Source organism: Argentina silus (assembly GCF_951799395.1).
Source record: "Argentina silus genome assembly, chromosome: 3".
Taxonomy (NCBI): domain Eukaryota; kingdom Metazoa; phylum Chordata; class Actinopteri; order Argentiniformes; family Argentinidae; genus Argentina; species Argentina silus.
Window position 1 is genome coordinate 22251203 of NC_139657.1, and position 24356 is coordinate 22275558.

The 24356-nt window shown below is 41.3% G+C and overlaps 1 protein-coding gene across 4 annotated transcripts in view; it reads right to left on the reverse strand.

Moving 5' to 3' along the window:
• Positions 1-6032: 6032 nt before the first annotated feature.
• The window catches only part of immp2l (inner mitochondrial membrane peptidase subunit 2), a 77497-nt gene continuing 59173 nt past the window's right edge, over positions 6033-24356 (reverse strand). For all 4 annotated transcript variants that reach the window (XM_083666858.1, XM_083666861.1, XM_083666860.1 and 1 more), the window contains exons 4-6: positions 15289-15354; positions 12151-12253; positions 6033-8672 (exon numbers count right to left, since the gene is read on the reverse strand). In XM_083666858.1, the coding sequence (XP_083522984.1) occupies positions 8529-8672; positions 12151-12253; positions 15289-15354 (313 nt within the window). In that variant the 3' untranslated portion in view covers positions 6033-8528. The remainder of the gene's footprint in view (positions 8673-12150; positions 12254-15288; positions 15355-24356) is intronic.

Below are 24356 nucleotides of genomic sequence, written 5' to 3' on the forward strand. Positions count from 1 at the left end.
ACAGATACAGTGCCCTGCGTAAGTAATAGGAAAGTGAAACATGTTTTCTTCTTTTGGCTCTACACTCCATAAATTTGGATTTGAAATCAAACACTGAGGTTAAAGTAGAGATTGTCAGCTTTCAGCATGTTTTATTTGATTTGTTTTGTGTACATATTGGTTTCACCATTCAGAAATTACAACACTTTTTAGGCATAGTCCCCCTGTTTCAGGTTACCCAAAAGTGATGGGGCAGATTATTCAAATGTCCAAATTAAGCACTCATGTTTAGTAGTTGGTCAACAATCCTTTGCATGCAATAACTGAAGTCTGCGAGATGCTCTGCCAGGGATGTACTGCAGCGATCTTCAGTTGTTGTTTGTTTTGAGGTATTTTTCTCCTGGAGAGTGTTCCTGATTTGTGAGACAGTTGTTGTTGTTTTTCTTTTCTTAATTATGGTGAGCATTCTTCAGTCATCCACTGTAGAAGTCTGCCTTGGCCTACCAGTCCGTTTGCGATTGCTGAGGTCACCAGTGGGTTTTTTTCCCTTTTAAGGATGTTCTAAACTGTTGATTTTGGCAGCGTAAGGTTTTTGCCTATGTTTTTAGCCTAATAAAAGGGTTCCTTGACTTTAATTGACACCGCTTTGGTCCTCATGTTGACAGACACCAATAGCAGACTCCAACGGCAAACACAAAGCCTAGAATCAATACTAGACATTGACAGCTCTCCTATGCCTGCACACATGATGTGATGGAACACACCTGACTTACCAGCAACACCTGTAAACACCCATTACTTTTGGGTACCCTGAAATAGGAGGACTATGTATAAAAAGTGTGTAATTTCTGTACACAAATACCATCAAATACAAGCTGAGAATCTCTACTTTAACCTCAGTAATTGTTTGATCTCAAATCAAACTTTTGGAGTGTAGAGCCAAAAGAAGAAAAAATGCTTCACTACTCCCATTACTTACGTAGGACACTGTATAACAATATAACAAGTATGACAGACCACAGACAAATCCATCGGCTCTATGCTCCACCATGCAAACCACATTCAAAACAAATATTGATTTTGTCTATTGGCTTATAACAAGCAATCGAGTTACTCACAAAAGTGTTAAAAATGTCTGTAATCAGGGCGAATTTGTCCTTCGCATGGGTATTGCGCCCTTATCAATCAGACACACCTACCTATGGGCGACTGTAGCCTACATACACACACAGGTGGAGAAAATATGGTGGTTCTAATAAACTAAGAGCAAAATTATGGCTTGTAAAACAAAAGTAAAAAACGCAATACGGGTGTGATGAAGGGAACAGGAACTGTTCTTTGCAGGCTGGGTGCACGCTGTGCGGCCTTCTATTCACATGTACTGTAATCACTTTAATCATGCAGATAATTATAGTATGTCTGTCTGCCTATGTTGCTGATATCGCCATTACAGTGGAAATGGGTAAGCCATTCATAACTGTAAGGTACATTACATAAACCCGCCAGACACACATAGGAAAATTTGTTGGTCTCATCCATTATCCTCATCATTACCCATTGACTGCCTACTTTCACTATTGTTATCAACATCACTGGCCTTTACACGGACACACATACTGTAGCCTACATATACACACAGGAGGAGATATCACAGGATGCTCATTGAAAACAAGGGCCAAATAGACTGAGAGAAAAACTGTGTTTTCTTTGGAGGCTGGGTGCACGCTGGCTTCTATTCACATGTAACGTGCATTGATCATTCAAATAACTGTTATTGTCTTTCTACCTATATGTGCGACCAATTATGGTTGAAATGGGTAAGCCATTCATAACTGTAAGGTCAGTTCTGATTCACCATGATGAGGATAAAAGCTACGGTGAGGGGAGCAGGACATGACTCGGAGATGTTGGCAATAAAAAAAAGCTGTGTGATTTTGAATTATTATTGTGTTAAAAACAGACATTTAAAAAAAGTCAGGGAAGGAGGATGGTATGGGTTTCACAATGGTAGAGTTATTTTATATTTGTGTCAAATCGTGCCGTGGACATCTGTTTGGTATGACTAGTGTTAAAAGCTTATTTGAATGTTATGTTTTCGAACAAACAAGGCAGTTTGTTTACTGGGGAAGAGAGGCCATTTTGAATGGTTACAAGCCTCCATGTCTAGGGGCATCCATCGCATGGCAAAAATATGCTAATTGAATACACAGATGTCTTTAAATCAATATGAAGAGTAATATATGAGTTATGTATTTATGTGGAACAGGCATTGGGTAAATAAACAGCCATTCCTTATCAACCTTAGCTGGATAATTATTTTATCCCTCCCATCCCATGACAATTATGGCCCTTATTTTTGGAAAACCATTAAAAGCCATTCTGAAAGTGGGGCATGGTTGATACAATAACAATGTTTCAGTAAGTATTTTGTTGACTTATTCAGTCAGGCATCACACTTTCTAGGGCTCTCTCAGTAAACAGCAAACCAGCAAATGTTGCCGCAAGCAACCCCTTGTTTCCAACAGAGACATACAGAGACTTTGATTACTGCATGAGTCATTAGGTATTAATGGCACACAGAGTTTACAATAATGATACTGCCAATACTCTATACTTAAAGACTATCAAGGGCTTGGCATGGCAGGGTAAAGCAGTAATGGTGCTTAGGCGACTTTGGACTTTTCCAACTCAAATCCTTCCACAACCTCTCAATCGTACTGTGAGAGGGAATCCTCCACTCTCGGGTGAACAATAACTTCAGAGGATGTCTCTGCTGATTTCTGTTCGACAGACATTAAACATATCACAGGCCAATGGAAATCTGTATTGATGTGTGCTGGATTCACATTAGAGCCTAATGGGTTTATATCTGACCTTCCTGAAGGAGAGAGGGGGAGGCAAGGAGAGGGAGAAGCAAAGAGAGAGGGAGAGAGATAAAGAGAGAGAAAGAGAAGGGGAGAGAGAGAAGAGGGAGGAGAGAGTGGGAGACAGACAGACAGACAGACAGACAGACAGACAGACAGAGGGAGCTAAGATTCAGAGATAGGACTGACACCTTTGAGCCAAAGCCTTCATAGCACTTGAAGAGTGATTGGTGTCATAACAAATGCTATTAGATGAAGGAACTGGTGAGACAACAGCCAGAGTTCTTTGCAGAAAAGAAAATGTCCATACCCTTGAGAAAGACATAGTTTGTTATTTGCACCATTAAGCCTTTGTACAATCGCATTGACCTACTCCAAGCTACATTCATGGTCAGTGATATATTATTGCCATTCGTATTAGAGAATTGGCTGCCACTCTTAATTGTATTGTAAGGCAGATGAAGCAATCATTAAAACAGGCTGATAAAGTAACTCTGCTGTATCCCATCAACCTACTCCATAAATGATGATTTCTCCATTAATTCTAACCTCCAGAACAACAGGAGGTGCTAAAGGTGTTAAATATGACTTATTCCCATGGCGATTAGGTAACATTGTATTACATTTGTAACCTCTATTACCTCAGTTGTATGTGGCTCAATAGACTAATTCAACAGATATTAATGTCATCCTCTTCTCCCTATACAATTACTTTCCAATAAAACAACAGGACAGGTACTCACCATATCACTTGAGTTTTATCCTGTCAATGTGATTTTTGCAGCATGAACTAAGGCTAGTTTCACAGGGACAATGGCAACATGCGGCCAAATGATTTCTCATTTAAGATTCAAAGCGAGTATGTTTGTACTTCACCACTACAGAGACAGTTAATACATGAGAATGGCTGGGCCTTTATGAAGGATACAGTCCCTCTGAAAGATTGCTCAAGGACAATGCGCTACACTGCCCATTCCATTTGTGCTCTCTTATGAGAGGAGCAAAGCATAATGTGCAACCTTCATCCACCGTTCAAAGTGTATATCTTCATATTTCCTCTTCTTATGCTTCTTATTGGTATTTGTAAGATCCGCAAAGCAGTTTATGATATTGTTAATTTCATCCTCAAACATTAGTTGACAATCTTTAGATAATATAATATTAGATATTTATATATTTAGGTAATATATAAATATCTAATAATACAAATATACTGTATACTTCATTATCTTCTTTAGATATTACATAATGGGATACATTTTACATCGAGAATATGTACAAGATGTTTTTCAGCAATTAAGAGAGATATATTCAAGGTCGTAGCACAGAGGAGACAGAGATCTACAAAGCTTAATTCCACATGGATTGTAATACTGGCATTTTAATGTTATTATTACAGCTCTAAATTCCAATAAGAGCATACTTTTTTCTTTTTCATTGACATTATCTTTCCAGACGGCCACGTCTCCAGATAATGAACTTTAATTTCTGTCAGAGACTGCAAAAAACGTTATCGTGCAACTTTAAATATGCAAGTCTGTAATCAGTTGTTATCTTACTAAACCAATATTATTGTCATTGTCAGAGAACAATTTACCCATCCAGAAGAGAAAAACATTTTCTCTCTTGTGCTAAGTGGGATTGATACAAAAAAAATAAAAGGGGAAAAAAAGAAAAAGGATCAAAGCAGCACACATAGTGGCATAGATATTGCCGGGAGCTTTGAAAGAAACAAAGGGGGTGGCTCAACCTCTCAAATGAAGTAAGTTTGTTATGTTATGCTATAGGCTTTTTACATTACTTTAGAGACTAATACAGTACATGACTCATGGTGCCAATGTCCTTCTTTCGACCCATTTCCAGTATAAACTTTTGACTTCGACCTTGTTGCAGCGCTAGTATTTATGATCGTCAAAGGCTTATGGTTTCTCCGTACTGTCACGCGGTGTGAACTAGCACTTACCCTGTGCAACTTTGGCCTTACAAGATGGAGAACTTCCCTTACCAGGCCTTAAGGACACTGACCCTGACTTCGAAGTGTGGACCTACTGTGAATGGACCCGGTTACATATGTGGGGGATGAAAGATCTCTAAGGGTCAGCTATAGAGGCATAGGTGAAGGTGGGCAATATACTAGTGTGTAGGTGCAGGGGCGTTTGTAGGACTAAAGGACACCCGCACATTGTTTGTATGTCAACAGCTAAATAACGCAGCAATCTGGCATACTTAATACAATAATACAGTAATAAAATACAATAATACAATACAAATACAATACAAGACATTTTATTGCGAGGTAATTTGCACCTTCCCACATGACACAGCAGACACAACCAGTACTCAATTACAGTGTGGGTCTGTACTCTTGAACACATACATCTACAGTGTATTGTACCTCCATACCCCTCAACAACTTCCAACATAGACTCTGACCTATCCAATGACATACTGACACATACACACACACACACACGCACACACTGCTGTAATTGGAATCAGCTTTGAGTGATAGTCTACTGTGAACTCACCCCTTCTCTGCCTCTCTCCAACGCTTTCTGTTTCGTCCATTGCTGTCTCTCTTGTCTATCCTCTTTTGTTGCTGTCTCTTAGTGTTTTATGTTGCTGTCTCGTCTTGTCCAGGTCGAAAAAAGTGTTAATGTAAACAGTTGTTTCATAGTAATTCCACAGGCCTTTTCATCTCACCTGCAAATTCTTTATAAACCATGTTGCAAATAAATTAACTAATTTGAATCTATAGAGCAGCTTGAAGTGGTAGTCTGCTGTGTGCTCAACCCACCTCTGTTCTCTCTCTATCTGTCCTTTTCTGTCACTCTCTCTCTTGTCTGTTGCTGTCTGCGTCTTGTCTGTTGCTGTCTCAGGTTTTTGTGCGTTACTGTCACCTTTGTCTGTTCTTCTGGTGTCTCTCTCCATTTTTATTTTATTTTTTTACCATAGGGTTGGACCAAAAACATCCCCAGGCCCAGGCCCCTATGTAGTTAAGGGTCAACCAATACAGCCTCTGGTTGGTTCATATATGGGAATAACATGGAGATAGTGAAGTGGACATTGAGTGGCTAATTCTGCAGTATTGGTGTTTACTGGCTATTTATATTGGGCCTAAGTTTACTAGGTATAATTGCCTAGGTTTAATCACCTAGTAATGACTTTGACTCCTGTCTCTTTTTTCCCCCTAGTCATTCTTCTGCCATGATCTCCTGGTGGGAGGTGTCGTGAAGTGGATCAGAAATAGAGGGTTAAGCCTCACACTAAACATATACAATTAGCACAGAATAGTCTTTTAGGAACATGTGAGGGTCATTATCAGCATGAGCCCAGGGCACATTTAATCAAGGGCATTTAAAACACATCTGTAGCAGCATGGCTCTGCCCGAACACTACCATGTTAATGACTCATAAGCTCTATTCTGACAGTAAACAATTACTCACCAGGTCAGAGACTACTTATTAAGGTCAAACATGACTTGATGGGTCAGTGGCTGTTGCTCTCAGCCTTCTCACCCTTGTAAACCACAGCAACATTAATTTGAAGTAAAAAGACATCCACTATTTAACCTAAACCATGGTAGATGGATGACCTCAGTTGAGGGAAGGTTAATTTCCAGGTCTCCTCTACAGCAGCCACTCACTGTTTAATATCTATTACAGGGCCGAATGATACGGCTTTTGATCATCCACACGCCTTTGGGGTGCAACTGTTCTCAGACAAGGTAAAAGCCTGTAGTGCCCGAGTGACCCTGGACTGTGCTCCGATTAGCATAATTGCATTTCAAACTGGTCAAGACCGTAGCAAGAGAGGAGCAATCAAACGGTCAAATGAGGCATGGAACGCTTTAGACGGCCTCAAGATTTCATTACAGAGTCAGGAAAACCCGACAGAGGGCAATACCAGGGCAAAACTATTGAAATATGTATGAACACCTGACATTGAAATGGGGGAAATGTGTTTCTCAATGATGGGTTTTATTCCCCTCGCCCAATGTGAAGGTTTAGCAATGATTAATTTCTTGCTATTGTTCTCAAAGCATCTTACTTTTAGACTGACGCTTGGGTGTAAGGTATAGCTTTTTCTTTTATTCTGAACACTGCATTGTAATCCCTCCCTCAGGGGACTAAGGAACAGTAAAGAGACACACAACATCAGCAATAACAGACTAATAAGCAGAGGGAACCGTCCTTGAGGAAAATAAATGTCATATTGACATATGGTTGAATTATGTTCCTATTATCTTCAGATTTACCGTTCGGTCAGAATTCTTAAATTGCTTCATGCATAAAATCTCCCTCCGAATGATTTAATGTATTTCACAGGGAGACAACAGATCCTGAATACCCCATAAATTCAGAATAAAAACAAGTCTAAAGCAGGGCTCTCTCCATCAAGGGACAGCAGAGGGATGGCCCTCTGTACATTGCAGGGTTTGTAAGGTTTTTCAAAAGATTCTTTACTGTCATTGTGTTTGTCTGTAAGCAGTTGTGTGTCTAAATAAGGGCATATGTCAAGAGGTCCAGAGTAACCTAGCAGCTGCAGCATGCCTTGTTTGTTGGCAAGGTAACAGAAAATATGCTCATAAAGAGGCTAGCTTTTTCAGTTCTTTGTAAACATGGATAAAAGTGAAAAGATGCTAAGTCCTTAGCTACAAGTAGGATCAAGGATATAAAGTACAGGTCTGGTAGCTGATGCAATCACTGAGATGTTTGGTGCATTAAAATTAGGATCAGGTAGTCCTGTTTGCTCACAAATTAGGGTCTTGGGAATGAAAATCATACAGAATCACATTCCTAAATATCAGGGGATGATTCTCTGTGAATTAATTATGCATATTTTAGCCCAGCACTGTATGTGTTTTCTCCGTGGGTGGGTGGTGGCACAGACACCCGCACTGAACCTCACTTCTGTTGGGAGGTCTCATCGCAGAGTGACACAGCTGTTACCATTTCACAGTCAACAACCATCACAGCAACATTTGCTAAATTTACCACAAGTGTTCACCCATTAATTTTAAGTAAATATGGGCCTTATCTGGCTCCAAAATAAATTATTATTTTAAGGGGGCAGTTCTCCCACTCAAATTATCCTAAAAACAATAACTACTGCAGCGTAAACTTTTAGGATATTAAAGATGATTATAATGTCTAAGGAAATGATAACAGTCAGCACAATATTAAAAAAGGCAAAAACACACACACACGAGGCATTTAAAACTTTCTAGTCTTTTGTTAATGCAATAATTGCACAGTCAGGAATTCAGCAGAACACACTTATGATCCATCTTACAACTACATCTTGAATTGCACTTAGAATGTACAGATTTTAACATGTAGGACATGTATCAAGTCTTTTATGTACGAATCAGCCTTTTGGACTACAGGCTCCTTCAAGGCTGTTGAACAGTAATGTCTCTCTGAAAACATGCTAACTCTCATAACATGATCCTCCACCTATTGAGAAATTCTGACTACAAATCACAATATCTTGGTGTTCACGTCACATGGTTGCAAAATAGTCTTTGACAATCATATTGACACTGAGCCACTGAGATGCATCTGATCCATTGACATATTGTGTCACAGATGGGCCACTTCAGGGGGACATGCCATTGTCATATGTATCACAGAGTGTGTACTGTAGGTACTGTATGTATATGCTCATGGGTGGGCCTTTCCTCAGTCGTCCTCCTCCACTGTCGACTCCATGTTACAGTTCAGGAGGGGCCTCCGGTCTGGGGGGAGGGACGGTGCCATCCTCTGCCACCGATTGGGCGGCCAGATGATGTGGGAGGCCCGGCCGTGGACCAACCCCAGAGACACCTTCAAAGGGAAGAGGAGTCAGGGGAAAATGACACTCATGCTTAATGATAACCAGAATCAAGTGGGGTTGGATATGGGGTTAATAGCATTCTGAGGCCTCCGACGTAAAAATTATTTCTGCCAGAAAATAGATTATATTAAATTCTATTCATGCTTGTGTTTTCACAACAGGAGGTAAAAAGACTTTGCAAAATGTCCACATAGGGCTAATTGCACATAGGCCATGTTGGACCAAGAGCTAAATATGTTGTTTGTTATTGTTTTCCCACACAATTCTGTCTGTCAATTAGGCAGTTTGCATAAGGTGTACAAAACACACTGGCAAATGTCAACAGCTATTCATAATGCCTTTTATCATGCAGGAGAGGCAGTGCCTATATTTACAAATGAGAAAAGCAGAATAATTATTCTGCTCTTCTTGAAGGTAATCTTTTGAAAAAAGTTTGATTTGGCTCATGCCCCAGGGCTTGTTGAAGACAGAGAAGGAGGCCTTTTTGTTTTAACTCTCATGGTAATGCATTGCCTGGGGGATGATTTCAACACCACATGGGCCTCTAGTCACTTTTGACAGCTAATGTTGAAAACATTTGAACTACCCAAACAATGCCCATTAATTGCTTGGGAAGTTCAAGACTACAGCATAATGAAATAGCCTAAAAATAAATACATTCATATTCTTCACTCCACTCCTTCAAAGGAATAACTTTTATTCCTGACAGATAAGTCAGCAGTAAAAATTATTTCAATTAAGCAGAATGTCATATTCCCATATACAGCAGGCATGGGAAACAGTACCATGAGATATCTTCCCTCCCCTAATACAGTATATTGCTCATAAACCACCTCCCCTGCAGCACGTGAGAGTAGAGACTTTAGAGTGAGCCCTGGTCTGAGGATCATAGATTTCCCTTCCTGCTACCATCAATGCACATATTCCACTGAGGAGCTCACCATTGGGAGGGAGTTTGCCATATAGCACAAACAACAGGCCGTGGAATTTTATTCACAATAAAATCTTAAAATGCCAAGGCAGCTAAATTGAGCAGGGATGGCCTGGAAGGCTAAACTAACTCCACTCTGTTCCTTCACACAAGAGGAATGGCTGCCATGGACGAGCAGACATCAGGGCCACTGACAAATGACTGTAGAATACCAACACCCAACACTTCTGCCTCAGAAGAGCTTGTGAGTGTGGAAAGGAGCTACTATGGGTGTCATACAGATGTATTTCTCATTCCTTTCCTGTGGTTGGATTGTAAACGCTGTGTGATATATTGACTTGATCTGAAAATGTCTAAGGACAACAAATGTGCTTGCTTTTTTAGTTTCAGTTGTAAATATTCGCAAATCTGGCTAAATTTCATTAAATTGTAGACCTCTGGATTTGCATGTCAGGGAATGATTTGAGTAGGAATAAGACATGGAAGAATCACAATGTGATAAACAACATTTATTTGATGTTGTTTGCTCTCCCAAACCGATAGACACAATAACCATTGCACGTAGTTTCAGGCATTCAACCAATTTAAAGCTACAATAAATACATAATCTGATTTAGCGAAAAGTATGACTGTGACATTTGTTATCTGACCTGACAGCTTGACTACAGTGACCACATCTCACACAGTACTTTATTCTCCACCTGCCCTCCTATGGGAGCACTAAGAGCCTATTGGGTTATAGACCAGTAAAAAATAACAGAGAGGGAAAGTGAGAGAGAGAGAGCGAGTGGGAGAGGGAGAACAGGTACTGTTGATAATTTACTGAGAGACATGTTTATTCACCTCCTAGCGACGAGCATACATACATTTGGGAGGAAAACAAAGTTTCCTGCTGAGTAGACCCATTCAAAATGAAGTCAACACAACACAAAATTGGACCATTTCTTCCACTTTCGTTGTTTTCCACTGAAAAATTGAGTTACTAACCTTCGCTTCACCATTACCCAGATATTCTTTATCAACAATAACTAAGTACTGTAGATTTTCACATCTGCGAAAACACTGTTTTGTCTGGAGAGAAATGCAAATCACCGAATATGTTTAGAATTTCAGAATTCATGGGTCAGGGAAGTTTACAAAGCTTTTCCTTTCAAATGCATCTTAGTGTATTAGGATCCAATACTCCATCTAGACCATTATGTGTGCAGCCACACATACCAAAAACTCATTTTTTCTGTTGAATATTTTATACATTCTGATACTGCCAGAAAAACATGAATAGTGCAGAGAGGGAATACATATGAGTCAAAATGAGGACAGTAATAATCTCAAGTCTCTGCATTTGGGACTGGCATATCAGAGAACATCCACACTGTCAAATGCATTCTTTTTGGAAATAAAACAAACAATGTCGGAACGATCAATGCATTTCTTATTTAGATGGTAGGTAGGCCTTAATACAGCAGTTCCCAAATTTGGTGTCCCCTGAGAAAATCAAACTAACCTCAATGATTTGATAAATAAGACTCTTATAGACTTTTATTTCTTATGAAGACAAACAATATTTGTGTATAGCACCTGTGTATAGCACCTGTAACCTATATTGCAGTGTTTTGGGGTTTGAATACAAACTATATTAATTGCTATAGAGCATATTTTAGGCAATTAGAATACACTTGGACATCATTACTATGTGTTGGCATAGCCTGCAATGAAGTTGTTAGGGGTTGCAGGAAATTATTGATGTCAATTTGGGGTCGCAAGAAAAAAAGGTTTGGGAACCCCTGCCTTAATATGTGTGCAGAGTATTCATGTTGTATGGGTACTGCATTGTGGGACGTAAGATGTGACCATATAAACATGTACATGTAGTACAGGGCCAGGCTTTTTCCAGTGGAAAGCCTTACTAAACCTGGGTATACTACTGTATTTAGTATTCTGTTCATGACTCATTAACCAACTCCCCCCCCACACACACACACACATACACATAAAAAGTCTTCTCTACCTAAACACTGAAAAGTTGAGATACAGCTGCAGACATACTGTACTGTACCGTTCAAAAGAATAAGAATAAGAGCCCTAACCCTAACCCTAACCCCATAAGAGCCCTAACCCTAACCCTAACCCTAACCCCAACCCCATCACTCCTTGTCAGTACTCCCAAGTCAAGACCCTTATCTGGGCACATTTGGAGAGAGAGTACACAGGCAACGCTGCGGGACCCATGTGCCCAGTGAGGCCTGTCAGAGACTAATAGGACTGGGTGTGTTAGTGTGTGGAGAAAACAGCCTCGAGTTTCCTCTGAGGGAACTTTGTTTTAATAAGCCCACCGACTATAAATTTAGAATCCAGGTTTGTTCGCCAATGCGTACTAGTCAATTATTTTCACACAGGCACTTATTAAGATCTCTTCAGGGCTTTTTAGGCCTATTGTTCGGGTTCCAATAGGCAGCTGGACACAAAACATGAGCTGTGTGTTTCAATGGGTTGGACCATTCCCATTGTGCAGAGAAGGACTGCAAACAGCGCCTTACCGGTCCAAAGCTGTTGCTGTCCAGACTGTGGCCGTGATGGTCTCCCTCGATCCAAAAGTGGCCATCAGGCACCCTCACGTAGCGATTCTTATAGCCAAGTGTCCTAGAGAGAAAGAAGAGAGGGAGACAGAGAGAAAGAAAGGATTTAATCATTCAAAAACACATTAGAGATACAATACAAGTTTACTTAAGAGCCTATAAAAACAAAGGCAGCCATTAACATTTTACATTCACTCACCTTAAAAAAAGAAGAGCGTAAGAGATAGAAAACTACAATTCAGAATATTGTATATCTAATATGATTATGATTATGATTTTCATTTCACTATCATCCATCAGTGACGGTGCCATTTTTCCTCTCATATCCTTGTTATCTAGTAGACGAAGATCTAATCCAATGGGATGACATTTAAGAACGTGGTAGAGGAAGAAAAAATTCTATATGAGATATAGAGAGAGAATCCTTCCTCCTTCTGGTCGAGCTGCTGATCGGTTCCCCTCCAGAACATTTCTGTTCAATCAACTCTTTTGCCATCATCTTTATGAGGAGAGGGTTGAACGTGATATCATTCAACTGGACACTTAGCTGAGACCAAGGCGTGAATAATGATTTGTCAGAGGAACACTGAATTATGGCTGAAATTACTTTTAAAATGAGAATTTGTTTCGGATTTCATTTTGCCTTGATCCTTCCTGACTGACTAGAGCGGCTCACATTAGACCTTGAACGTATAAATATTAATTTGGTATGGGAAGTAGAGTATTAAGTTCAGTGACTTTAAAGGGGATAATATAAATATGAACACAACCCCTTATGATTTCTGAGCAAAAGTGGAATAACAAATGCTTATACAAAATGCTATTTTCGTATTTTGAATACGACTCGGTTGCAGTATCTAAGCAGCTACAAAAGCAAAAAGGGCATTAGTGTGCATTCAGGAGTTCATGTGACAGACTCACGTCGAGTTCTGTTGAACATTCATGGTCTCACCCTTTTATCAGTATGGGTTTTACGGTAGCTGATAAATGTTGCAGTGGGAGGTTGAATGGAGTTTAATAGAGTATGGGGCATAGAGGATGATGATGGGGAGGCAGGCGACAGCTCACACTGCACTGTGCTCCTCTGTTGGGGAACAGCTCCTGGATGAATTTGACAGGTCAGGTCAAACTTGATCTTGTTCGCCAGTCGTGTGTCGTACAGCCTGGCACATAATGCTAGGTCATACTGTAACTGCATAAATACTCTTCTCTAATTCTGAAGATACACTCATACACACATCATATACTCCCCATTTCCCTCAGTATGTGCATTCAGTGGATGGGCTTTTCAGCATAGCAACAATACCCCGCAATACAGTAGAGTAACACTTCTTCGACTTTATTTTTTCAAGTCGGGGGTTAGATTGCGACACATGATTAATGTCCCGTAGCCGTCTTTGTTTGGAGATGAATCTCTGAAATAGCCCTCTATATCTTCCGAAGAAGCTCTGCTCCCTCTGAGTGGAAAGAGGTAATTGGCTGAGAGGGGCTCTTTTTCCTGTGGCAGCGGCAGACAGTCTTCTGTGTGCGTGGCTAGATTAAAACCATAGCTGTGATTTATGGCAGCCTGGCCAACAGGCAAACACACAGCTACCATTTCCAGCGCCTCAGCCAGTGAAGCCATCAAACCTGTGTTAATTATTAATCTCCTCCCAGGCAAGTGACCTGTAATTTGTTCAGTGGCGCCCATCACAAATAGTTGCCAGGATGAATTACATGGGGACAATGTGTTATGAGATGTGGCACGCCTGTCTGATTTTCCTAGTATCCTTTCAATTAGTGCTTGGCTATCAGGCATTCGACTACAGCTGAGATTGGATACGTTCACTGGTTCAAAGGTATGAATGCAATGTCTTAGTAGGAACTTTGGTAACACTCTTCTAGCTACAGTAGATAAGACTACACAAGACAGCAGTAAGCTGGGTATAAGAATATACCTCATGACATTATATGGTACACTATCAATGATAAAATACATATCACAATACAATGCAAATCCATGATACGATACATTAGATTAGATCCCCTCACTCACTCACAGGAAGGAATGAATGTGTTCACAGTAACTTTTCAGGTCACTTTCTCCCATCATCCATATGACTTTGGTGGAACATTAACAGGTAGGCTAATAATCAAGCCTGAGCCCTGTAAATTGACCATTGCACAGCAGCTGTTACGGACGATCCGGCCTTTGATCAAGATCGGAGATAATAGTCAATGGTGGCCAATTCCCTCCTCTGCGTCTCATAACCATCACAATGGTATCAATTCCTCACACAGTGTAGACATCGCTGAGTGTGACTCCCACGTCACCTTGACATTTGTGTGTGTGGTGTCGTTGGTCTGTTTGTTTCTCCCTCTGTCTCTCTCCCAGGTATTGGTTCATCCCCCTGTCAATCATCGTTTCGTCCGTCAGTCCCCCTGTTGTCCTTCGACCAATGGTTTCATCTGGCGGTCATCCATCGTCCAATTAGACCGTCGTCCGTCTACACTCCTGCGTACTCTTCAGAAAAGGAGGGTGTGGTAGCATCGGTTAGCGGTTTTCTGTCATTTGTTGCATCATAGTGTTGGTATTCTACTGTCCTCGTAAAAGTGTCCTACCATTGTGTTCACTGCCACACCTGTAGTTAGCCCCAGGGGAGGGCGAGTTGGGCAGGTAAGACGCCCATTGGCTTATACCTCCATCACGCAGGTTTGGTTTTGTTATATACATTAGGTTAGTTTCGTGTATTTTGGGTTTAGGGTAGGCAGGCAAGACTTAGTTAGTCAGATAACAGACATTTCGTAATTAGGATAGATAGGATTAGAATATTAGCTTGGGTGTTATTTTTGTTTTCATTTATTTGGCGCCGTCTGGCGTCCTCCCCTTAGTTCCCTCTCTATGTTCCCCCCCGTGTTGTCTGGTTGTTTGTTGTATGTACTATTGAATAAATCTGGCTTGTTGTTGCCATTTTACTCAGTTGTTCTAAGTAGTGTGTGTTGCACTACCACAGCACCAGCAGTCCTCAGCAGCATATACAGACACTGTATGTTACATTCCCCCCCCCCATTTTCTATCCCTAGACGTAGTATCTGGGGGGGTTCGTAACATGTACGTACTTGATGAAGTCTCCCTCCAAGGCAATGACCCGCTTGATGATCTTCTGTTGGGGGTTCTTGGGGGATCTGAAATCAACAATAAAGATATATGAGCTTATAACAACAAACACTGAACATTAAACACACTGAAAAGACACCAAGTAAAATGCTTAAGATATCTGCCCTCTAAAGCAGATGTTTTCGATGCATCTCTCTCTCCATCTCTCTCACTACATCTCTGTTACTCTACAACACTTGGTCATACTGCTTCTAAATGCCTACACTTGCATAGGGCTCCCCTGAATAAAAAGACGAGACCAAAGACTGATTAAGAATCAGTGGTTCTCCTTGTCAGCAGGGAGAAGGAGACTGCAGTGGATATCGAGGGGGTTATGAATGAGGATTTCACTCATCCTCCCCTCATATCACCTCCTTGCCTCTCCATCTTTCTGTTTCTCAGCAGATGTACCTCAGACACCACAGGGGAACACAACCAGCTCTGCAGCAGACTCCACAGCCCATGGAGGAGAGAGAGAGAGAGCTCATTCTCTTTATGTTTGTAGTAAACGGTTTATAACCGCAACTTTCAGTTAATTAATTCGACAACCATAAATGCCACTGCAATGACCTCTTTAATGAATCCACTAAAGATCTCTGTGACGCCAGGACACAGAGGACAAGATTAATTTGATACTGATACCTTTTGAAGACCAACAATATAACAGATTTATATGTTCTATGCTTGTGCATTATGTTTAAGTCTATTTGATCAATAGTTAATGTGCTGCATCCCTATTCTGTGCTATATTCAGCTGAATTAAGTTGAGTCACCTTTTAATTATTTTATTTTTTTAAAATATGTTTTTAGGGCGTTTCTGCTTTATTGGGATAGAGACAGTAGAGATTGACAGGAAGGATGGGAGAGAGAGGAGGGATGACATGCAAGATAGGTCGAGGGTCGGCATCGAACCAGGAACCTTGCGATTACATGGTAAGCGCATTAGTGTGCTACGCCACTAAGCCCCCCACCTTTTACATTTTAACATTGCTTTGGAATGTATATCTTAAACAGTCAAAGACTACAGTTAGCCTCTTAACCATTTACCATTATACAGTGCCCTGTGTAAATAATGGGACAGTGAAGCATTTTTTCTTTTGGCTCTATCCTCAAAAGGTTGGAATTTGAAAACAAACAATTACTATGAGATTAAAGTATATATTGTCAGCTTTTATTTGAAGGTATTTGTGTACATATTGGTTTAATAATTTAGAAATTACTGAAGATTGACTTGGCCAGCCAAGAACTTTTTGGCACTGAAAAAGTCTCTAGTTGCTATGGCAGTATGTTTTGGGTCATTGTCTTTCTGTACGATGAAGCACCATCCAATGAATTTGGAGGCATTTGCTCGCACTCGAGCAGACAAGTGCAGTTTCTGAACACTTGAGAATACATTCTGCTGCTGCTGTCAGCAGTTACATCATCAATTACGACAAGTTAACCTGTTCTAATGGCAGTTATACCTGGCCACACCATAACACCCCTCCACTATGTTTCAAAGATGAGGTGGTATGCTGTAAATCTTGATAAGAGCCTTTTTCTCCAAACTTTCCACTTGCAATCACTCTGGTACATAATCATATTTTCAGACCTCTGCAGGCTTTTTAGGTACTTCTTAGCAAACTGTAACCTGACCATCTTTTTTGAGAATAACTATTGGTTTGCACCTTGCAGTGAAGCCTCGGTAGTTCGGCTGGTGACGAATTCTGCTGATGGTGGTCTCTGACACATTCACGCCTACCTTCTGGAGAGTGTTCTTGATCTGTGGGACAGTTTTTTTTATTTTTTATTAATTATGGTGGTCTTCAGCCATCCACTGTATGTCTTCCCTGGCCTACCAGCCTGTTTGTGATTGCTAAGCTCACCAGTGATTTTTTTCTTTCTAATGATGTTCCAAGCTGTTGATTTTGGCAAGCCTAAGGTTTTGGCTATGTTTCTGATTTTTTTTTTCTCAGATTTTTCAGCCTAATAACCTCTTTGGTCCTCATGTTGACAGACACCAACAGCAGGCTCCAAAGGCAAAAGCAAAGCCTATAATCAATACTACACATTCACAGCTCTCTTATGCTTGCACAAATGATACAACACACCTGACCTACCAAAAACACCTGTCAAGTCGCCCTGAAATAGGGGGACTATGTATAAAAAGTGTTGTCATTTCTAAATGGTGAACCCAATATGTACATACATACCCTCAAATAAAAGCTGAGAATCTCTTTGCTTCACTTTCCCATTACTTACGCAGGGCACTATAAGTCTTGGCCTATAGGGTATTCAAGCCCTAGAGCAAGGTCACTAACTCAAATAAAAATTTCTTGGCTTCTTTTACAACCACAGGTTTATGAAAGACTCTCTGGCAGACGAGCGTGAAGCCAAATGTACAAAGGGGTGCAGCCCAGAGTCAAATTCTACACAAAAGCATTGAATAATGACCCCCAGAAACCGCAGTTTGTTAAACGTTGCCTTCAAACCCCCGGAGAATCAAACAGAAATGCCAGTCTTAATTAGAAGCCACATCCATTCTCCATCCCTCCCGTTTTTCTCTCCTGCCCTCCCTCTCCCTCCATCTCTCTCGCTCACTTTAACACACACACACACACACACACACACACACACTCTTTCACTCCCTTCCTCCCACTCTCTCCCACGCATACACACACATTTGCTCTCCCTCTTCCTCCTCCTCCCTCATATCCCCCCCCCCCCCCTCATGGGGATCATGACTGATTGACAGCCTGCTCAGCCAACCAGACCCACCAGCAGCTCCAAGAAAAGAGCCCGGGAGCTGAACAGTGATTGGCCTGTCTCTGGGGAGGCTGTGTGCCTGTGTGCTTGTGTGTGTGTGTGTGTGTGTGTGTGTGTGTGTGTGTGTGTGTGTGTGTGTGTGTGTGTGTGTGTGTGTGTGTGTGTGCCTGTGTGCCTGTGTGCGTGTGAGGTTATTAATGACGGTGGAGCTGGCAGCAGCAGAGCAGAGTGAAGGCTGATCAGCTGAGTGATCTGCTCTCTAACCGTGTTGGAGAAAGGAGGGATAGACGGAGCACCACCCGCCCCACTGCTCTGCACTGAGCATCTTTACCAAGGATACACACAACCAGTATAGTCTCTCTCTTCTCTCTCTCTCCACGCTCTCTCTCACACACACACATACACACACACAGACACACACACACACACACACACACACACACACAGTGGAACAGGACCAGAGCTGAAGCTACCCATCTCTCCCTCCCTCTCCTTTCCCTCTTTCCTCTCACTCTCTTTCTATCTGTGAAACGGAGAAGACGCACGCTCTTGGAGATACACAGGAAAAAACCCTCAGCTGAATCTTGAATCCCACACATTGTCAACCTGGAATGATGCGCTAATGCACGTGTGCTGCAGCCATGCAAGGAATACCTGCTGCTCCATATGTGAGGGGGCTCACTCCCACTGGTAAGAGTTAGCTAGCTCTCTCCCTATGTGTATGAGTCATATTATGTGTTGGGGGGGAATATAGGATTTTAACTGTGGCACTGCGGTAGTCCTTGAGCACAGATTCTGTGTGGAGTTAGCAGAAGACACAGACTGCAGTTATGTGGGAGGATTGGCTGTGGGGGAGGAAAGACACAGGGTTTTGTCGCAGGTTTGGGTGAATATATGAAGGAGCTGCGGTTCATTCTAGAGCAATGCTCTGGTTGATAGGAGAATCTTTTGTGCCTTCTGGCAAATTTGTGGTATTTTTGAAACAGGTAAAAGATGTATCTGTTTGAAGAGGCAGTGTTGTCTTGGCATCGCTCTACAGGTAGGCTACATTTGAGAAGAATACCAACCCTGAAGTAGACTGTACTCTGACACTGTAACAGGCTGTAATTTAAGACACTAAATCTGTGACGGTGCTTACCTGGACTAGAAAAGACTGGCTATGAAAGACCAAAACATGGTTGAATCACATCAAATAAATACTGCATGTGTGCACACTATGTGACTGTACAGTGGATGTGACAGGAAACAAATATAGGATTGAAACAATATTCCCATCCCTCAGGAATACAGATGAGGTCAATAGAAGTGAAGTGTTGGAGTGTTGGGCTGCAGGGAGCTCTCCTCAAACCAGAGGAAAAAACATTCCCAACACTGCGTGCCTAATTTACCAGAACAACACGCTCTCCCCCCCTCTTTCTCCCTTCCTCCCACCCTTCCCCTCCATCTCTCTCCCACTCTCATTCCCCCTCCCCTTCTCCCATCACTCTTGCTGTATTTAGGGCTTGTTCATAATTAACCACATCACACTGAGGCATCTTTAGTGCACAGACCTGGTTCAGCACATTTGCAATGATGCTTAAATGGGGTCAAATAAGATGACTGCGAATCATGCCGTTTTCCAGAGGTAATCATGCTAAATATTCTATTTTTCATGCCGAAATGCACCAACCATCAACCAACCATCATGGTTAATAGCCTAGCAATGAATAAATAGAGCTTTAAAGAGGCAACACTCTAATTTCCCAAAGGTTCCACAACACATATGTTATTATATTTATAACATTTATTATACGGCAGCATGACACATTTCATTACATTTTCTCTCAGAGGATGACTGTAATGCAATGCCTTGATTAAGAACAAGAATAGTATTCATAGTTCAAAAGTATGATGTCAAACGACAAAACAACCAATTATCCATGTTAAATTGACAATGGCGTAAGTTTGCAATTTCTGAAGACTTCCTCTCAATGAATAGGGGAACTAAATGGAAACCAAACCCCAACCTAACCTGCAAAATCACCACAAGGAATATCAATGTACCGTAGCACATGGGATCCAAGGGCTAAACAAAGATTGATTTGATAGACTGGGAAAACTCATTCCCCACAGATATGAGGCACAGATTCCCGAAGTGAATCCCTAAGTATTTTCCAGTGCAGCAGACGGATACGGTACCTGAGGCTTTGGAAAAGAGAAATGGTAATCTAACACATCATTAATTTCCAGTTAATGCATTACATTACCTATTTATGCAACAATCAGTCATAGTCATATAGCATAATCCAATGTGAAAACTTCATATGAGGCAAGTTCACCGCATCCTGCAGATACTTGATTATGGTGTTCACATGGTGTCATCAATCAACAGGCTAGGTTTACCTGTGAATTTGTATGTATATGTGTATATACATACAGTACGTAAATGTGTGTGTGTGTGTGTGTGTGTGTGTGTGTGTTCTCCTAAGCAGTAGAGAGCGTATGAAGGGGGGTCTGGAAGCCAGAGGGAGCTGACAGCTTAACATCGATCCCTAATTAATTGTTGACTTGCTGCTTATTTGCAGGCGGCGTTGAGCAGATGTAAGGGGGAAGCGCTCCTCTCCAGATTTCATTATGCATGTGTGCCACACAGTGGGCTGTGCTAATGAATATAGCCATACAGCTAATGCTAATGACAGGCACATACCTAGCATTGGTAATGCAGGCAGCACGGCAGTGGGCTGCTCAAATAAGGAAGTATAGCAGGCGGTTTAGCAGGTTCTGGTAGAGAACACAGAGGGAGCAGGTCATGTTGAAAGCACACAGTTTTAGCTTGGACAGATTTAATGGTAAATCAATGAGAGAAGATGGGGGAGGGCAGGGGGAGGAGGGGAGGGGGCAGTTACCTCACTCCATTTACCTCACCCCACCTCCCACTTTGGCAAGCTGTGGCCTCTGATGTAGTTAAAACTAACATGTGACACAGGGGGGAGGTGATGAGAGAGAGAGGGAGAGAGAGAGGGATCAATAATTCTCTTGGGTGCAGAAAGGTGGGAAGGCTACTGCTGAGCGCCTGGTCTACTGTGTTACACAAAAGAACACAGGACATCACAACTGCTCACAGCTGGGCTATACTGCAGCTGCTAGTTAGTGGTATGGTGCCTCATATCAAAAGGAGGGAAGTGTGGAGTAACATTAGCAGTGACTGTAGCTTTGGGGTTTGTACTGTGGTCAATTCCTTTTGGCCCCACTTTTATCTTCAAGCGTCCGTTTCACATTTATTTTACATACAGTAAATAGTGAAAAACGTACAACGTACAAGACCTGAATTGATGGGACATCCAATAGAGGGATGCAGTAATCTATAATCCAAAAACAACTTCAGCTTTCATTCAAAACCATGGAGCATATAAAAGTAAGTCAAGACCTCAGAGTCCATCCCAGACAGATAAGACATTAAAGATATGCCCAGGCTTTTTAGGAAAAAGGAAAGGATACCCTTACACAAAATCAACATTTTCCATTTGCGATTACAATTATTTAATGAGTCTGAGTCTGGGTCACACAAGTCTTAGAAACTACATGACATATCAAACATTCCAAAATCTTCTCTATGAAAGCTTCACACAGTGAAACAGTTACGCCTTTCATGCAAAAGGACAGGATGTGATTGAATTAAACTGGACATTGAACAAAGAATAGTGTAGCTGTGCAGAGCACAAATAAAACACCAATTTGTCCTCAGCAGGGTTTAAGTGGTCACTATTTCCATCTACTCTCTCATTTTGTTTATCACACTGTCTCTAGAACACATGGTTTCATCTCTCTACGCAAACAGGGTGCACTTTAAACACAATCTATCCTCCCTTTTCAATTTGCCACAACATCGTTGTCAGGTAACAAAAATGCATAGCATGACAAAAGATTCATTACAGTAGGCTCACACCATATAGACAAGGCAGGGCCTTTCAGCTTTGTCACAATACCATTGTAATGTGACAGTTGTCACCTCCAATTCACCACATCCCTTGGCATGCTCCTAGTAATGCTCACGTTTCCTGTATTACTGGGGCCGTGGCAACGCCAGGCTGCTCTTCACTCTAATGTAGTTAATAAAAGATGGTAGAATGGGACCACTTTATGAGACGTATAGCACATTAGCGGGGAGAAGTGAAAAAAAGCTGTGGCCCATGGACTCTCATAGTACAGAGTACGTTTCACTGTATGAAAAAATAACATCAATATTTCAGGTATGGCCTAATCTATTTGGAGAATGTCAATATTCAGCACTTAAAAAGGGCCCTGGCATGCAACCTTGCAGGGTTAAATATAACTATTGTAGCTAGGTGGACAGCTTCATCTTTTGTTAGGCTGTTGGTGATGTAATACATAACCTAAACCATTGAATTATAAGTAACAAAACAAAATTCTGTTTTTGAGTGTGTACGTTTTTTTAAGTGTGGATTTTCAGTGTGTAAGCTGCAGCTTACGGGACTTGGGAATGCAACAAACTTTATTTACTGGCAAGCAGCTATGTGCTGTTCCCTCAGCACAAATGAGTCCACAGAGGTCAACACTCTGGGCATCTTCACACAATTAAATTGTTCCATGTTACCACAACTGTTGGCCTCTAAGGTCACAACGGCAAAGGTAACTTGCTTCCAATGTTGTTGTTGTTGTTGTTGTTTTTTTACTGTTTTCTGAATAGCAATCTATTTCTGAGGCTGGTGCAATGTCAACACATATCACATCATTTCAGAAGGAGAGTAAAGGAATATAACACAACTTCAACAACAAACAACATCAGATAAGCAGAGTTCGTTACCACTCAACCACTGTGGTGTCTGAAATACTGGTCAACATATCCTCAACGTAAAATAAATTATTCAGTGAGCAAAAAGAGCAGGATAAACAACAAGGTAACACAAATCATACTGGTACGGATCATAATAGGGTGTACCAAACTGAAAATTACAAGGTGAAGAGGTGGACCTTCCCACTGAAATCTGATCACAAACAGCAGCTTTCCAACTATTGAATCTATACCCTTGCCACACCGTTCCCATAACCACAGATACAATTGACTTTATTTACAGTACATCATGTTGGGAGACAATCTACCACCACTCAAATCAAATTTTTTTTCTATCTGTGTGCCGAAGGGATGTGAGTGAAGCTACTGCAGGCTCTTAGTGTTAAGTAATAAAAGGGAAATAAGCGTGAGTGTCGTGGTAACAAACAGCAGATATTAAATTAGCCCCTGTGAGCCTCTCCGGAGAGTAGACTCTTAGCAAACGAAGGAGAGAGCACATTGAGTATTGCCCACTTTGGAATTCAATCCATGTTCTCCTTATTAGAATGCAGGTTGTTTTTCCAAAATATATTGCTTCCATCATAGTGAAAAACATATTTACATATATACACAGTTGCCCACCTGAGCAATGAGGATGGATCCCTTTCCCAGTGTTTAATGCATATAACCATAACACAAAGGGATCTGGGAGTGGTAACTGCAAATGATGGCTACTGTAGCATTGCTACAGTACAGTGCATTCAGAAAGTATTCAGACCCCTTAACTTTTTCCACATTTTTGTATGTTACAGCCTTATTCTAAAATGGATTCAATTCATTTTTTTCCTCATCAATCTACACACAATACACCATAATGACGAAGCAAAAAGGTTTTTAGAAATGTTTGCTAATTTATTAAAAAATAAAAAACTGAAATATCACATTTACATAAGTATTCCGACCCTTTGCTATGACACTCGAAATTGAGCTCAGGTGCATCCTGTTTCCATTGATCATCTTTGAGATGTTTCTACGACTTGATTGGAGTCCACCTGTGGTAAATTCAATTGATTGGACATGATTTGGAACAGCACACACCTGTTTATATAAGGTCCCACAGTTGACAGTGCATGTCAGTGCAAAAACCAGGCCATGAGATCGAAGGAATTGTTCGTAGACCTCCGAGACAGGATTGTGTTGAGGCACAGATCTGGGAAAGGGTACAAAAAAATGTCTGCAGTATTGAAGGTCCCCAAGAACACAGTAGCCTTTATCATTCTTAAATGGAAGAAGATTGGAACCCCCAAGACTCTTCCTAGAGCTGGCCGCCCGGCCAAACTGAGCAATAGGGGGAGAAGGGCTATCGTCAGTGAGGTCATTCTGACAGAGTTCCAGAGTTCCTCTGTGGATATGGGAGAACCTTCCCGAAGGACAACCATCTCTGCAGCACTTCACCAATCAGGCCTTTATGGTAGAGTGGCCAGACGGAGGGGCCACTCCTCAGTAAAAAGCACA